At 45.8% G+C, this 17,793-nt stretch overlaps 1 protein-coding gene across 2 annotated transcripts in view; it reads left to right on the forward strand.

Annotated features, from left to right (window-relative positions):
* Positions 1-16,825, forward strand: part of NSD3 (nuclear receptor binding SET domain protein 3) — a 96,042-nt gene extending 79,217 nt beyond the window's left edge. Inside the window, exons 19-24 of one of the 2 annotated variants that reach the window (XM_066639210.1) lie at positions 945-1,214; positions 6,023-6,139; positions 7,358-7,499; positions 9,141-9,247; positions 9,592-9,796; positions 11,667-16,825. In XM_066639210.1, the coding sequence (XP_066495307.1) occupies positions 945-1,214; positions 6,023-6,139; positions 7,358-7,499; positions 9,141-9,247; positions 9,592-9,796; positions 11,667-11,908 (1,083 nt within the window). In that variant the 3' untranslated portion in view covers positions 11,909-16,825. The remainder of the gene's footprint in view (positions 1-944; positions 1,215-6,022; positions 6,140-7,357; positions 7,500-9,140; positions 9,248-9,591; positions 9,797-11,666) is intronic. The other variant, XM_066639211.1, reaches the window with a different exon arrangement.
* Positions 16,826-17,793: the final 968 nt, after the last annotated feature.

The following is a 17,793-nucleotide window of genomic DNA, read 5'->3' on the forward strand; positions in this document are numbered from 1 at the left end:
CAAGAGGAATCGCTTCCCCTTACCGCAGGGAGAGCCACTGCAGACCCAATGGGGCTACTCCGATCTGCGCCACCGAAATCAGTGGCACAAATCTGAGCAGCCAGGAGCTGGCCCAGGCTGCCCTGGAACAGGGTTAGTATCCGGCATAACCGCCAGATCCTGACCCCGCCTCCTGCTCCCTGCCCACCCCAGGAACATCTACCACCCGCCTTCTCCTGCCCCGAAACACCTCCCTTCCACCTCCTCCCTTCCCTCCCCAGACCCCTACGTCGGCTGAGCTTGGTTAACGCAAACTCACCTTCCCGCGACGGTGTAGGGAGGTCAGCACAAGTACTTTGCCTCCAGAGTGGCGCGAAAGTGCTTTACGGCCCATGGACTTGCGCCGGCCTAACTGCCGGTTTGGATTGTACCCCTAGTCATTTATGAAGTACAAATGCATGGGTGTATATTATACTTGAGGGTGAAAGATTGCAAATGTGTTGACTTTGAACTATGTGTGAAAAAGAAAACTGGTTGGATAGGCATAGGCAGGGAGAGGGAGAAATATGACTTTTGGAAGCTGAATAGTGTAACAAGAAACAAGTCTCAGTTTTTACAGTGAAGAATATCCTTATTGTAGGAAAGCCATTGTAGGGAAGCCATACTTTCTCATCTTCTGTCTTAAAGCCTGCCTCAGGTACCCTAATTGCGCTCTTGTGGTATGGTCCCTTTTTACAGAAGAACATTCATTGGTTGATGACTGTAACATCAGGTGATGATTTGTACGCATGAAAGAGCTAGGATTTTTGTGGTTTTTTGCTTCAAGTATGGTTCTTTCCAGTCAACAGACATTTGGCTGCTAGTCCTCAAGTGATGAGACCACAAGTGCTATCAACGTGCCTGTATTTTTGTGTGTGGGTGCCAGAAATCCAGGTTTTATCCCTTCTTTGTTCTCTGTTCCGCAGTCCAACAAAGTGGTCGGGAAGGTTCAGATCCAAGTTGCAGACTTGTCGGAAATTCCCCGCTGTAACTGCAAGCCAACCGACGAGAATCCCTGTGGCCTGGAGTCAGAGTGTCTTAATCGAATGCTGCAGTATGAGTGCCATCCCCAAGTTTGCCCAGCAGGAGAGTGCTGCCAGAATCAGTGCTTCACCAAAAGACTCTATCCAGAAGCAGAAATAATAAAAACTGACCGGCGCGGTTGGGGACTCACAACAAAACGGAACATTAAAAAGGTACCATTTCAGACGACTGTATTTGAGCTTCTGCAGTGTCTGCTTTCTCTTGTCTTTGCTTGCCATGAAGATCACGCAAAGGAAGTTTGAGACAGAGCAGGTGAAAAAATTACTGCACAGTTCTTCAGGGTTGAAAACTTATGTGCAAAGGCATATGAATTCTGTTGTGGCCCTAAGATATAGTTGGCAACACCAGGCTAATTGCATATCTTCACTCATAGATTTTTCAGAGCAAGCACAAAATGCTAGAAAAGGTTCTTGCATGTTGTTGGTTAAGGCTGCTGGTCATCTGGGTAGTTCTAGGGTAGAACTAGTGACATGCAGTCAACAAAGAGTTGGACTTGAACCGGGAGATCTGGGTTTATGTTCTCACTCAGTTATGTTACTTTGGTGCCGGAGCTGTATCTTAGCTGGCCCTGCTTCACAGGGTTGTTGCAAAGATAAAATCCAAGCACTCACGATCTCTCTCTCTCTCTCTCATTCCTTGGTCCAGCATAGCCCATAATGTCCTGAATAAGATTTACCAATTTCAATAGAATGAATATCAAAAAAAGGTGTTTTTTTTTTTCCTTTGGGTTTCAGAAAACCTGAAGCCACCTCCTCCTCTTGGCAGATTGTAAATATCTTTGGGCACAATTCAAACCTGCGCTGGAACAGACAAGCCAGGAAACTTGCGCTGTATCCAGCGCAGGATTGTGGCCAGAAGCAGCTTAGCCAGAAGCAACGGGAAACACTTCCCCTTACCCTTGGGTAAGGGCTGCTGGCCCCAATGGGTCTCCTCGGTCTTGTGCCACCTCCTGAGCCGCTGCCATAACTGCCGGATCCCAGCCCCACCTCCGGCTCCCTGTGCACCCGCCCCTGGGGCTGCCCACTGCCCTCCGTCCCCCTGCCCAGGAACAGCTCCCTCCCTCCTCCTACCCCATGCTTACCTTTGCCGCTTGTCTCGGCACAGGTGAGCCAACACAAGCGGCTGCGGGGAAGCCGGTGCAGAGGATTATGTCAGCCTCCGTGCGTCGGCACATTTGGATGCACCGACATGGCTTCCTCGTAAGGAGGAACGTGCTTTACGGCACGTTTGCGACCCTCCTGGGTCGGCCCAACAGACTTAGGCCGGCCCAAGTCCAGGTTTGGATTACGCCCTTAGTCATACATTCCACTGGAAGGAAGATAGACTCTCTTTCTCTTTATAAATTCTGGCTGTACATTGAATTCATATCAATTTTTGAGTGATAGGAAGACATAGTTTTGTTGGAGGAAATTAAAAATAGCTTCCTCGTTGAAGTTTTTTTTTCCCTTTGGGTTTCAGAAAAGCAGGGGGGGGAAGCAGAGTAGCTTAAGCAGCGCACCCCCCCCTTTTTGGGTATCACCCAAGGGAACCTTCCTCAGCTGGCTGACTCCTATTCAATAAAAAGACAAAGAGGCAATCGCTTGTTAAAGTTGCAAAAAAGTTATTTACTTACAGTTCCATTGAGTGTATATTTACAGCATCTGATTAGGATCAGAGGTTCAGCTAACACTTAGAGATAGCAAGGCCCTGGAGCTGCCTCGCCCTGCATGCCTTGTTCTCAAGATGGCCTGGGCATCAGAGCCTTGGTGTGTGCATCTTAACAGGCCGGTGGCCAGAGGACGAGGAAGTGCTCAGAGGAGAAGGGAAGGATAAAGGGTTAGGGCCACACTCCACAAGGATCACAGGGAGAACAGGTAGAAAGGTCAGAATCACTGGGCCATAGCTTGACCTCCTTTGGATAGTAACCTGCCCCCTCTGGACAACAGATGGAGTTGTACCAACTCTGACAAGTTTTAGGTATTTTGAGAAGCTGTTTTAGCCATAAGTGGATACCGATCTTGCTCAGTTTTAGCAAGAAGCAGTTTAAATACTCGTTGCATTTTTTGCTACAAAACCTGATTTGATTTTGTTTTGTTCAAAATAGGGAGCTTCTCCCCACATGTATAATTTAACAAAAATGGCTGCAGTGATCACAGATCCAGAGCTCACAATTATTGTTAAGAATATTTTATATACCGCTTTTCAGTGAAATGTGGTTCACAACATGGTTTGCACAGTAAAATTAAGTCGTTCCCTGTCCCCAAAGGGCTTATAGTCTAAAAAGAGGAGCAGAACAAACATCAGCAACAGCCACTGGAAAAGAACATAAGAACAGCCCCACTGGATCAGGCCATAGGCCCATCTAGTCCAGCTTCCTGTATCTCACAGCGGCCCACCAAATGCCCCAGGGAGCACACCAGGTAACAAGAGACCTCATCCTGGTGCCCTCCCCTGCATCTGGCATTCTGACATAACCCATTTCTAAAATCAGGAGGTTGCGCATACACATCCTGGCTTGTACCCCATAATGGATTTTTCCTCCAGAAACTTGTCCAATCCCCTTTTAAAGGCGTCTAGGCTAGACGCCAGCACCACATCCTGTGGCAAGGAGTTCCACAGACCGACCACACACTGAGTAAAGAAATATTTTCTTTTGTCTGTCCTAACCCGCCCAACACTCAATTTTAGTGGATGTCCCCTGGTTCTAGTATTATGTGAGAGTGTAAAGAGCATCTCCCTATCCACTCTGTCCATCCCCTGCATCATTTTGTATGTCTCAATCATGTCCCCCCTCAGGCGTCTCTTTTCTAGGCTGAAGAGGCCCAAACGCCGTAGCCTTTCCTCATAAGGAAGGTGCCCCAGCACCGTAATCAACTTAGTCGCTCTCTTTTGCACCTTTTCCATTTCCACTATGTCTTTTTTGAGATGCGGCGACCAGAACTGGACACAATACTCCAGGTGTGGCCTTACCATAGATTTGTACAACAGCATTATAATATTAGCCATTTTGTTCTCAATACCCTTCCTAATGATCCCAAGCATAGAATTGGCCTTCTTCACTGCCGCCGCACATTGGGTTGACACTTTCATCGACCTGTCCACCACCACCCCAAGATCTCTCTCCTGATCTGTCACAGACAGCTCAGAACCCATCAGCCTATATCTAAAGTTTTGATTTTTTGCCCCAATGTGCATGACTTTACACTTACTGACATTGAAGCGCATCTGTCATTTTGCTGCCCAGTCTGCCAGTCTGGAGAGATCCTTCTGGAGCTCCTCACAATCACTTCTGGTCTTCACCACTCGGAAAAGTTTGGTGTCATCTGCAAACTTAGCCACTTCACTGCTCAACCCTGTCTCCAGGTCATTTATGAAGAGGTTGAAAAGCACCGGTCCCAGGACAGATCCTTGGGGCACACCACTTTTCACCTCTCTCCATTGTGAAAATTGCCCATTGACACCCACTCTCTGCTTCCTGGCCTCCAACCAGTTCTCAATCCACGAGAGGACCTGTCCTCTAATTCCCTGACTGTGGAGTTTTTTCAGTAGCCTTTGGTGAGGGACCAAAGGCATCATGCTGGGATGAAGAGGGGAGTTGCTTTCCCCTTGCGAAATATAAACCTCTTGTAAAAGCACCCCTTTGGCCCAGTTAGCAGTCCAACAGAGAGGTCAGCACGCTTAAGCCCCTTAAAATAATTGGGCTTAAGCACGTACACTTTCCTTTGGATTATGGCCACAGTCTCATGGAACGAGGAATCAGAAAGGACCATAAAGATTAAGTTGGAAAGATCTGTGATTCCATTTCTCTTCTAATGCAGGCATGTGCCTGAGGCAGGCTTTAGCCACTCCAGGGGTTTTCTTGATCCCATTTGCTTCTCTAGAACTTGTCAGAGATAGATAGCAAAGCTTCTTGCTGATCCCTTGTGATGCTCAGTGGCTGAAGCCACGCATAGCAGCAGCAGGGCAAGGCATCTGGATTCGAGGCTCAGTGATAAAAATCATGACCAAGCCTGGGAGCCTCATGAGAAGGTGTCAGCTGGGCAGTCAATGGTGATACTTATTGGGGCAAGTGCAGAGAGTGAGGAGGCTTAAAAGGATGCAGAAGAGCGGGGCAGGGGAGAGACCGAGAAGTGAACAGGCCAGGAGAAGGAAGAGAAAGCAGAGAGAAAGACAGAGGAGTGGGGCAAAGGGGGTGCATAGGATGGGGAAGAGGCCCTAGGGAGAGAAGGCAAGGGGAGGACCAAGAAGACACACCAGAGGAGGAGTAGGAAAGAGAAGGTACTGGAGAGAGTAGACAGAGAAGAAGAGCTCTGGAGAAAGGGAGGAAAGGTGACAGATGTTGGGAAGGCGAAGGGAGGCGCCTGACCCAGCATCTGTATGGTGTATCGCCCCAGACAAGAGCTGTGGGTTGCAAGGCAGAGCTCCCTGTTAAGGGGCGAGCCTCAGGGCTAAAGAGCATCACTTGAAGGGGCAATGCCTCTCTTCCCTTCCACCTGTGTGACACTCATGTCAGAGGAGGGAAAAGGTTCTGAACGGAACATGTGGACTTTCCTGTGCTAACTGCACCCCTTCCCCTTTATGTACCCCATTTCCTCAATAAGCAAGCTCCAGAGAAGGGCAGCACAAGGATTCCAAGACTCTCTGTGTCAAAAGTGCTGTGAGCGATTTTCCCCCCCTGCCGTTTGACCTTCCCCCGTGGGATGAGCAAGAGGGGGAGGGAAACCCACACCCCTACACAGTGCTTCAGTTGCCAGCATTTTAATAACTTCTGCCGGGTGTGCTTTCACAGCTTCTCTGTGGTTACCTTTGGCAGCTGAATGATCCAAGGCCACACAGCTCAGCACAAGGAAAGAGATGAGCACCAGTCAGGTCTCCCAGATTGAAGTCTCTGCACTGCACTACATGCGCCATCTCTTAACAGGGGCTTCCCTTTTTTACGCCGCAGCAGTGTCACCGATTGCACATGTGCGTTTTCTTTCAGGGCGAATTCGTCAACGAGTATGTTGGTGAGCTGATTGACGAGGAAGAGTGCAGATTGCGAATCAAACGTGCCCACGAGAACAGCGTGACCAATTTTTATATGTTAACTGTTACAAAGGTAAAAGAGCTCTCTTGGTCTCCGAGTCTGCATACAGTATTATTTCACTGAATTAGTGGCGTAGCTGGAGGGAGTGCAAAGCACTAAGTTTTGCAGGGAGCCTCGCCGCAGCAGGCATGCGGCCCCTCCCCTTTGGAGCCGTTCCTGGTAGAGGGAGCTAAACAGAAGTGCATGCCCAGAACGACTCCAAAGGGGAAGAGCCGCTTGCACACTGTGTTGAGGCTCCCTGCGCTTTGCATTCCTTCTAGCTATGCCACTGCACTGAATAACTGGCAGGCTATTATGGGTGAGGCATGTAATGCCATATTCTGCCTGAAATATGTCACACTCCTGAGTGTCAGTCGAAGAGATGCACTAACCTGAGCCAGCTGCCATTGGCAACATTGCGGTGGGCGGTCACAGTGAATCTGTTTGTCCACAAGGAGCAGCAAGTCCCCTTAGTTGTTGAGCTGCAACAGAGAAATATGGCTGCCCATCTGGACCCTTAAAACCTTCAGACGTAGGGCCCAATCCTATTCCCTGGAAGTGCCAGAAGCTGCCGCGCTTCTATTCCTATTCCCTGGAAGTGCCAGGGAACCATCGTCGCAAAAATGCGACGATTCCTATTCCCTGGAAGTGCCAGAAGCTGCCGCGCTTCTAATCCTATTCCCTGGAAGTGCCAGGGAACCATCGTCGCAAAAATGCTGTAAGGTACTTCTGCGCTGGCAGTGAGGACGTGGCGCTGGCACAGAGGCCTGCACTAGTCAGCACCGGGCCTCAGCACTGAGAACCCTGCAGACCAGCCAGCAATAAGTGTTCCTGCCAGCCGGTGGAGAGGCTTTTTGGGGCGGGGGAAGGCAGGGAGGGGGCAGGACTGGGCTGGAAGAGGGCGGGCCAGAGGGAGGATTGGGCCCTCAAGGGGGGCAGAGATGGCTGCAGACTCTGCCGCTGAATGCTATGCCCCCTCCTGGCCTGTGGAGCCTACACAGGCATCCTTGGTTCTGTGCCAGCAAAATAGCTGGTGAAGCTCCAAGGAGACTCATTGGGGCCACTGGGGCTTTACCCATGGTAAGGTAACACTTGTTCCCTTATTGTGAGGAGACTGGCGGCAGCCCCGGCCCCATGGGACACAGCAGCAGCCACATTAGCGTCTCTTCTCGTGGCTGCCAGCGGGCATAGGATGGGGCTGTTAGATTTTTAGCATGACATTGACTCTGTATTTTTTGGGTCTTGTTGAAGGACCGCATAATAGATGCTGGCCCAAAAGGGAACTACTCTCGTTTTATGAACCACAGCTGCAACCCCAACTGTGAAACCCAGAAGTGGACGGTGAATGGGGATGTCCGAGTTGGGCTCTTTGCTCTTTGCGATATTCCTGCAGGTAAGACCGTTCTCTGTCCTGCGCGGTCCATTTCCTTCTGAAGAAAATCTGTAGTGTTGACTTTCCTTGCTGCCCTTTTGTTTGTTTGATTTCCCTGAAAGCCCTTGGTTGCTCATAATCCTAGCAAAAACTTCTGGATCCTGTATGAATAGCCAAAATACTGCTTTTTCCTTCTGCCTGTAAATTAGGACAGCAACATTTTGTGGATTAATCAAATTAATTATAAACCTTTTGATTCACTGTGAAAAGGAGCCTCCCACTTAATCAGGTTGCAACTTAAATTTTTTTTTTAAATATAAGCATTTGCAAAACTTAATGAATTGACTAAGATTTATTTGAAAGTCCTAATGTAAATATAAATAATCCTGGTGGCTTTTTTTCCCTTTCTTCCCAAATACCAATATAAGCAGCATTTTCTGCAGTGGAAGCACAGACAGAAGATTTACACATGGTGAAGTGTCTCTGGGTGGTTTTCTGCACTGTTTGAAAGCTGTTTTTGACTTTATTATCACATAGATAGAGGTGGGGTTTTTTAGGTGATAACAAAATAAAAATACATAGCATCACTTTCTGCACTTCTCATTTTTGTGTAAAAAGAAAAAAATGTCCTGAAAACTGTGAAAAAAATCAGCCATTCTCTAACACCTCTACATGCATGTGGTTGCATCTACTGATACTATAATTTATAATATTTATAAAAATGTACCCTTGGAGTAAAAGCACATACAGGTTGTGCCTCACTATCCACTGGGTTTCTATTCCAGAACCCCTAGTGGATAAAAAAAAAAACCAATGGATACCAAATCAGTGGAAAAATAGCTTTAAAGACCCACTTCCCAGTTTCTTGTTCCTCCATTGTTGCCCCAGAATACATTAGTATAGACACTCTACTGCATTCAGCCACTAGATGGGGTGAATAATGGAGTCTGATGGAATGAAATTATAATTATTTAACAGAGCGAAGGTAGGAAACGGGATTTTGTTGTTTTTGTTCCCTGTAACAAGGCATTTAAAGGTGGACTCCTATATCAGTGGTGAGTCAAATCAGTGAATGCCAAGTCAGTTGATGCAGAGGTCCCGTCTCTAACACCACTTTCTGTACTTTTAACTTTGGAAAGCACTTAAATCTGTGAAAAGAAAACCATTTTCATCCACCTCTGCACATAGATACTGGGTGTACACATAATGTACATAAGAGTAACTCATGACTTCCTATAGCATATGTGCACAGTAGACACACAAATTAAAAAAAAAAAGTAAGGTGCAAGTATGACGTGCACTTTGTAGGAAACACTACAGGTTTATGGAGTACCTTGCTTTCCTTATTCCTATAAAATGTGGAGTGACCCTGAGACACAGTGCCAATGGAGAGGAATGGAAGGGAGGTTCTCATGATGGCAAGCAGGGAAAGAGTTGCCATGTGATCTCTCAAGCCATGAGGTCAAGAGGGATTAGAAATCCCTCACCTGGAGAATGATCTTGATGAAGGGGACTTCCTGGGCCAACCTGTTCTAAGATTCTTAACCTGCACTCGTGCACCAGTCTTTTCTGATGTGTAAAAGCCAAGCCCTGGCAGGTTTCATGGTGACCTTCTGTCTCAAACATCCAGTGTTTAAACAACTTTTGTTTTTGAACTTCCAGGAATGGAGTTAACTTTTAACTATAATTTGGATTGCCTGGGAAATGGCAGGACTGAATGCCACTGTGGAGCAGACAACTGCAGTGGGTTCCTAGGAGTACGGCCAAAGGTTAGTTGTGCATTTTGGGGAAACCCTCTGGGACAAAAGCAGGAAATTACAGATCTGCCCCCCCCCCCCCCACACACACACACATCTCCTCAAAGGCTGTAGATTGTTAAATTCATTGATGGGAAGATAAATTTGTCCCTGTTTATCTTGTTGTTAACATCTGTTGCCTTCCTGGACTAATTTGGGCAATACACTGCCAGGTTATTGGATGGTTGTATCTTCAGGTGTCCATGAGCTTAGAAACAGCTGGGAGGGGAGGGAGGGAGTTGGGGGGGTTGATGTTTGACTTGTCTTTCCAGTAGTGGCACTTCTGTAATGCTGTGGCTTTTCCTTCTGTCTACCAGACGGCATGTGCAACAGCAAATGAAGAGAAGGCAAAGAATGCAAAATTAAAGCAAAAGAAGCGGAAGATAAAAACTGAGCAGAAGCAGATGCATGAGGACAACTGTTTCCAGTGTGGAGATGGGGGTGAACTGGTCATGTGTGACAAAAAAGACTGTCCCAAAGCATACCACCTCCTCTGCCTTAACTTGACACAGCCGCCCTTTGGTAGGTGCCTTCTGGGACCCATTTACAAGTTCTGTCCTTGGCAGCCCCGCACACCAGTTCAGTTAGTAAGTTCCTCTGCAGTGTGGGTCATAGTGTGCTGTTACATCTGACCTGGTAAACCATGATTGCTCTTGCTTTCCAAACCAGAACTTCCATATGTTCCATCCTGTCCCCTAAGGTCATCTGATGAGCCCTGCTTTGAGAGCCACCTCTTGTGGAATTTGGGGTTGGCAGGAAAGAAGTAGGACTTTTTCTGTGGTAGCACTATATTTGTGGAACTCCTTCCCACATGAGCTAAGAATAGCCCCCTCTTTACAGATATTCTGGTAGGGGCTGTTTTTATTTAGGTTGGTCTTTTGAGAGTAGGCGGGATTGGGTGGGTGAGTTCTACTTTTACTGTCTGCTCTTTTTATGATATTTTGCTGCCTGGCTTTTATTTGTGTTTCCTTGATTGAATTTATATTGCTACCTTAATTTGTGACTGTCTGTACTGCTGTGAGTCTTGAGTGTGGTTGGGTCAGGTCTATGCTCTGGTCACACTGAGACCCACTCATGTAACAGCAAACTGTGGGCAGCCAGGTTACAGTATACAGACTTGCCCCGCTATCCGTTCCGGAACCCTCCAGGGTTAACTGAAACCACGGATACCAGGGAATGCCCTCCCCCCCGCCATCTGGAGGTGAGGGGAACACACCTCTGAAGGGTCTTCTGAGCCCAGCAGAGGCCACAGACATCATCTTTCCATGGCCTCTGTCAGGCTCAGACTGAGCCTGGGGTAAAAAAAAATAAACCCTACTTCTGGTTTCTCTGTGAAACTGGAAGTGACATTTTTAATGCCTTATAAGGCATTAGGAGGCCCAGGGAAGCCGCAGACGTCTTTGGCCTCTGCTAGGCTCAGAGGACCCTCCAGTGGTGAGGAAGGCGCGCATGGGGGGGACCACAGACCCAATCTGTGAATGAGATAATACGTGGATACAGGATCCACATTTATGGGGGGGGGGAACCTTGTCATGAATATGTACAGTTTAGGCCTAGTAGCATTGCAAAGCCTGAACCAAGCTAAAACAGTAACACAGAAGTGGCTTGCATTTCCTAGCTGCTAGGAATTTACAACTCAATGGAAGGTGATGTAGCACCTAGGCAGCCAGAAAGATGCCCATCAAGGATGGAATGCAGCTGTAGATCTCCAGGGGGGAGGGAAGAGCTGAGAGGGCGAGCATCCAGCCCCACTTCCTGAGGACAGGGTCTTTGGTTTTTGTCTCTTGGTGAAATAGGTGGTGGGTGCACATCCTGCCCCGCCAGGACCATGTGGCCTCTTAGGTAACTGACCTGAGGATCTACAAAAGAAGCTGACCCAGGTGAGGGTTAGAGAATAATAGAGTTAGCCAGTTAGCTTTGTTGTTTTATGCTGATATGTTTCCTAGAAGTTTTTATGCCTCTAGCATTTGCTGACTTTTGTAACTTTTGTAACCCCATGTACTTAAAAAAATCTTTTTACCATGTTGGTTCATTGTCTGTTGGGGACAAAGGTTCAGAATCCTGCCTAGCCGTTCAGCAAGCTAACTAAAATCCTCATTGTGGACTAGTAACTTGAGGACTGAGACTTTAAGTAAAGAAAGTGCTCAGTGCCTACAAGGGATATAGTTAAGCCTAGAGGGTCTCGGTGTCCCTGGACTGAGACACTGGCTCTTACAGGGTGGTGGCAGTACTACCAAACAGGGATCTTTGAGGGCTCTAGGGTTCAGAACCAACAACTCTGAGCACCCCAAAACCCTGGGAGTGAGACCAAGTATACAACACCCCTGTATTTGCTTCCTCATGCCTGTGCTAACATATTATCTCTTCTCTCACTCTGTCCTGCTGGGTTTAGGGAAGTGGGACTGTCCGTGGCACCAGTGCACCATCTGTGGCAGTCCTGCGGCTTCATTCTGCGAGTTCTGCCCTCATTCTTACTGCAAGGATCATGAGAAAGGGGCACTTGTGGCCTCAGCCTTGGATGGGCGTCTGTGCTGCTCTGAACACAACCCTAAGGCTCCCGTGGCACCAGAGTATTGGAGCAAGATCAAACGCCGATTGGAACAGCAGAGTCCCGAGGAAGAGTCACAGGAATAAACTTGCGCTTTGAAACAAAACACACACCGACCCACACCGGCGGATTGTTGTGAATTTGGATAAAGTGCCATGGGCGCCACATTCTTTTGTCTTCGGAACGGCCTCCGCGGAATTCAAACAGGGACCGTCCGTTCTCCAGTTGTGGTTAGCGGCCTGTGGCATCTGTGGTCCAATCCGTTTGCCCTTGAGCATGTTCTTCAAGCTCTTGCAAAATGGAAGGAGGAATCTTGGCCACCTTTTTTTTTTGTTGTTGTCGTCGTTGTCGTTAAGAAGAGGAAACCTTCTGACACTGGGGGGAAAAGACAACATGTTTAAATAAGTTCTTTGAGTGTAGAAACCAAACATAGCAAGATATTTATTTATTTAATTTTTAATGGACTCTTGAGGCTTTCTGGTCCTATTACACAGTCAGTGTGTCTGAAAGGAGTAGCAACTCCAGCCCCGGTATCTATTGATATATGTATCTGTAACATTATTTTCTTCTGTCTAGTTTGTTGAGAAACAAGCTCCCTTACCACACTAGTGGCCTTTCGGATAAATCTGTTAGGGGGTGGAACAAAAGCTTACTGTGGCACTTGACAGCAAGATGCCTTCATTCCAATAAGGCTACCAGGACAAGAGTGTTGAGACAGGAGGTTGGGGGTGTGTGTGTGTGTGTGTGTGTGTGTGTCATTTTTAACGTTCCAGTGAGTGAATGATGATCATGGTGCCAGAGGTTCTCCCACAGGAAACTAGATGTGAGCCGCTTGTTCCTGAAACATGTTCTGTTTGATGCTACACATTCAACAACTTCCAAAAAGCACAAATCCACCAGGAGCTTCCGCTGTGCAGGTGTTTAGAACCCCACTTCATTTCAACAATGCTTGTGCAAGAGAAGTTTCTGGTGGCTCGTGCCCATAAATAATCCACTAACGTGTGTTGAAGGGCTGCAGGCAGTCTGTGGGAGCCTCACATTTTGTCCAGCCTTCAGGCTAATTATGTACAGGTCATATTTTTTTTTTCCCCACTGCACTTGAATTTTGGAGATTGGAACAGTGTGATCCTTGTCTGTTGCAAGTCTGCCATGCTATGGAGATCAAAATGGGGGTCTCTTGTCTACGCAGTTTGGGCTCCAAGGCTGATCTGTAGCCAGGCTACCACAGATTCTTGCTGTTGGGTCTTATACAGGGCTTGTAGCCTGACCCTGTAGGGGTATCCACTAAAATTATGCTTTATGAGATGAGTTTCAGAGGCAGAATTTGGCCTCTAGAGTGTGTATTTTAAATGGCAACTCTGCTAATTTCATGGCACTTGTCTGGGATCCAATAACCTTTTCCCTTGGTTCAACCTTCATCTCTTTTTGGAGGAACTAGAAAGTTGGGAATGCTGTATCATTCATACTAGGTCTCTGGAGTTGACTTGGATGTGTGGCTTGGTCAAATGGTATCTCTTCATTGAATAAGGATGGTCACCTGGTTTTAATCCAATACTGCATTCTTATAAAAGCACCTCCTTAACTATACATGGTCTAAAATGACCCATGCTGGCATACTCAGTCATACAAAGCAGTATGTATATCTCAGAACTTTGCTTGTTTGTAGCTCTTAACAAGACATTGGTATAGCACTGAAATGGCCAACATTGTACTCCTACTTGCTCTCTAAAAGTCTCCTGAAAGGAATTATTTTTCAATTGTGCAGGCGCTTAGCTGGCTTATAACACTTCATACACTGACTGGCCAGGCCAGAAAATGGACTGTGGGCAGGTATCTCCTTTTGAGGCCTGGATTACATTGCTCTTAGACTTTCTGATAGTCTTTATATTCTCCTTAAAAAAAAAAAAATCTGTAATCTAAGGTTAAAGAAACTTCTGTTTTCCTTATTTGTGAAGGCATAGAATAACACTATATAACTTTAAAGCACTGAAATATCCTTTAGCTTCAAATGAGTTTTCAATTGCTGTGTCATTGTCATCGTCCCCCAGAAGACAATGTGGTTTTGTTTGTGTGTCCCTGAAGATCTTTGTGGCTTAGTTGAATGGCACAGAGAACTGGAAGATGATGCCAAGCCTCTTGATTACACTAAAGGACGATGCTAAAAAAAAATGAATACACTACAGTTTTGTTTTTGTGTACTAAAAAAGTTAGATTTTAGTTTTCTGGATGTTGCATTTGACACCTTGGAGGCAGGGGGGGGAAGGTGTCAGAAGCTCTGTGGGAGAGGATTTTGCTTTCATCCAAAACTCAATGCTTTCCTTGTCACAATTATTACAGAGCTGCTCTGCCCACTTGATGAAGTCTGGTGGGCACAGAATGTTGCAGGCACCATATATATATATATATACCTATTCCTTTTTGCTCTCTTCCGTACACTGCCTTGTCACTTGACAGAAAGAGAATGGCTCGGCAGTGCCCAAATCCCTGACAGTGCATTTTGAGAGGACAAGTAACTAGTCCCAGAAGAGTTAATTGTTGTAGGCAGTGGGTGTCATGAAGGTTTTGCAATGTAGGAAGCTACTAACCATGGAGCTTCCTACCACATCCAAATGGGTAAAGCAGTGAGCATTACCACATCCAAATGGGCTGGATTCACACACAACCATTTTGGTGCCTCACACTGTATCTTTCTTTCTTTCCCCTTCCCTTGCAGCTTCCCCTGCCTCTCCCAGCTGTCTTTCAGAGTTTCAGCCCTGGCCTTTTGGTCTGGTTTTAAATAGGAGGGAAAGCCTTTTGCAGTTGACTAAGAAACCTTCAACCACAAATGGTGGCACCCAGGAGAATTGTTCTGGTTTGAATGTTGGCTTGAGTGCAGTTTCCTTGGGGAAAGGTGGCTTTAAAAAATAGTATAAATCAAAAGTATAAACTGTGGGGTCATTGGAAGGTTGGTTGCTAGCCAGTCCCTACAGCAAATATTCCATTTAACCCAAGGGGAAGCATGCTCTAACCCTAGAATAAATAGATACTCTACTGCTATGTCACTTTAAATTGTTTCTGGCACCCTCCACTGAAAGCTGCATAAAATAGGTGAAGATACCTTTTTTTTTTTTTAATAAACATTGGATGGTAGCTTTTGTTTTTATTTAGGATAAAAGAGACTTTTGAACCCCATTAAGGTTTGCATCCAACTGAGATTAACTTGGATCTTAAACTGGGCAGACCATGAGTGTTTTAAAAATCTCATTATTATTAGTGAATTGAGGTTTTAGCACTTGGGTTTTAAAGAAGCAAAATATACAATTGAAAAGCAGCCGAAAGACTTAACAAAGCAGAGTTACAGTATCCTATATGATTTTTTTTTTTTAAAATAGTGTTATAAAATATACTAATCACGGTATAAAAGAGTATTTCAGCATGATAAATGGCAGCATTCTCTTGAATTTTCAAATGTTTCTGTGGGTTTTTTTTTAAATAACTTAGTTGACTTTTGGGGGGGAGCTCTTGAAACAAAGCCATTTATTGGAAATGGGGTTGAGCCGATTAGAGATCTGCACATTTGAAGGCTGGTTGCCTAATAAACAGGCATTGCCTTCCACTTGTGTGTGCTTGTCTGGTAACTCTTTGGCAGGGAGGTGGACTAAGCACAATTACTTTATCCGTTGCAGTCTATTTTTTTTTTTTTCATTTCTACCAAATGACTTGTGAAGGTGAGGTGCGAAATTTTTGACAGGCGGTTACTACAGATGGCTAGAATTCTGTATGCACAAGTGATAACCTGGGCTGCGTCTAGAGCTGTTTAGGGTTTACATTACTGGGACGTTCCCCGTAGATCATGCACCTTACTTTAAGAGCAGAATGTCTGCTGATTTGCTCCATAGTGGGGCAGACGCTAGAATACTGCGGCTTTCTGGTCTCGTAATCTTAGCTGTTCAAAGAGTGGAGTATGCTTGCATCTCAGGATTGCTAATTGTAGTATTAAGGAGGCTTTATGGCTCAATTATCATGTTAATGTTCACCAGGGACTCAGGATGGCTTCTCGCATTGCAGTCATGGTGGCGCAGGTGCACTGTCCCAAGCGACGCTTTTCGTCAGCGGGCACGTGAAAAGAGCAAAAACAGCAATATGTGCAACCATCTCCCAAAGGCCTTTGCTGTTCAAGGCCACACTCTACATTGTAGATACATTCTCTAATGTCCACCATGTGTCTCATGTCATGTTTTGAAGGAGTGACATGTCAGTGCACATGCACCAGGGAAATGGCAGGTGGATGCAACATACACAACCCCACCCCCGTGTGTCACCCACATATTTGCAGTGTCTCTTAAAACATTACAGGGTTCAGAAACTGCGCAAATGTTGAACAGTTAGGAAACACGTCTGCGGTGAGGAGTAGCCCTTAAACTAATTTGTATAATAATGAATAATTTGAATATTAATTAATAATAATAATGAAGAATTTGTGACCAGCTTTGGGTTTTGTTTTAGGATAAGGTGGTAAGAACATAATGTGTAACATGTACTGGAGATTTCCACCTACAGTGTTGTCTTGGCAGTTACATGAAAAAGTATCTGTTGACATGAATGTGACTTGGGTTGTATCGTTTGAAGGCAAACATTGGCTGATACGGGCAACGTCACAACTCTGTGCGCATGTATCCATGTCAAGTATGTGTTTTAAAACAAGTCTTTGTAAGCACTACATAGATGATCTCTTTAGTATATGCAATGCAGAGACAAGCTTCATACGTTGTTTTTATGCCCTCAAGTGCGCATCTCTGCACTTAAGATGTGGTGTGAGAAATAGCCCTTTGGAAAGTCCACTTACATGAAGTAAAAAAGGGGGAGCTGGGTGTTTCATTGGTCTTTCCACCTCAGCTCTTACCTCTAACCTGTGCCGGTGGTGTTGGGAAGATGTCATTATTAGAAAATCATTGACAGTGAGCTTCTAACCATAGTGACTGTATATACTAAGACGTTATGGGTCGGGTTGGGGAGGGAGGGGGATGTCTGCCGCTGGTACGAATTTAGTCACTTTAACAGTGGAACTTCTGCCTCATTGAATTCAGGGTTTAACGTACTTGAAAAAATGTTCATGTTCTTACCTTACAGTTGGTGTTTTTTATTTATGCATTTTATCTATGGTATTGTAAAAGCCTCTTTTTCCCGCCTTAATGTTTGAGTTTAAATTTGATTTCTGCTCCTGTTGCACGGTATGGGCACAAAGCAAATGGAAAGGATTTGGAAAGTGGGTTTTTCTATGTTTCCTATGCTCTTAAAAGAGAGAGAGAGAGAGAGAACAGTTGTATTGAGACATCAGCCGCTTTACAAATTGCCAACATGTTTACTTTTTCAATGAAGTGCCCCTGCACTTATCAAAACACTCCTTGGATGTATTGTAGATAGCTTTTGCAGGGATGGAGTTGGGAGAAGTCCTCTTCCTTTGGTATTCTGTTTTTGTGGGAAGCTGTGGTGCAGATGTGACGGGGCGATGGGGAGATCTCCCTGGTTTTTGAGAGAGGGTTGGAGGTAATGAAGCAAACTCTTGATGCAGCTGCGTTTTTTTTTTTTGCTGAAGCTTTGGAGTACAGTCTGCCAAGCAATACTTTTTGTGCGCGCACGGCGCATGCAGGCGCATACTGAGTGGATGTATGCCCTGTATCCGTATGTAACTTCATTTCAGATTAAAGAAGGAATTTGCCACTTTGCCAAAGCTGTTCTTCCATTTCACTGCTTTATCTGTGGGTACTGAGGGCAGCTGTGTGCAAATATAAGTGCATTGCCCATTTTTTACTGGGTTTCCAGCTTTGGGAAGGAGGCAGCATGTTGAATCCTCTCCCACCCGACGGTCTCACGGTCCAAGCACTGGACCATACAGTACTTCAGGAATTTATTTTTCAGTAAGAACTAACTGGATAAAAGCTCTTTATGTCATAATTCATTTGTGCATTTTTTAACTTTGTGTCATTTCCTT

The sequence above is a fragment of the Tiliqua scincoides genome, chromosome 11 (genome assembly GCF_035046505.1).
Source record: "Tiliqua scincoides isolate rTilSci1 chromosome 11, rTilSci1.hap2, whole genome shotgun sequence".
Lineage (NCBI taxonomy): Eukaryota > Metazoa > Chordata > Lepidosauria > Squamata > Scincidae > Tiliqua > Tiliqua scincoides.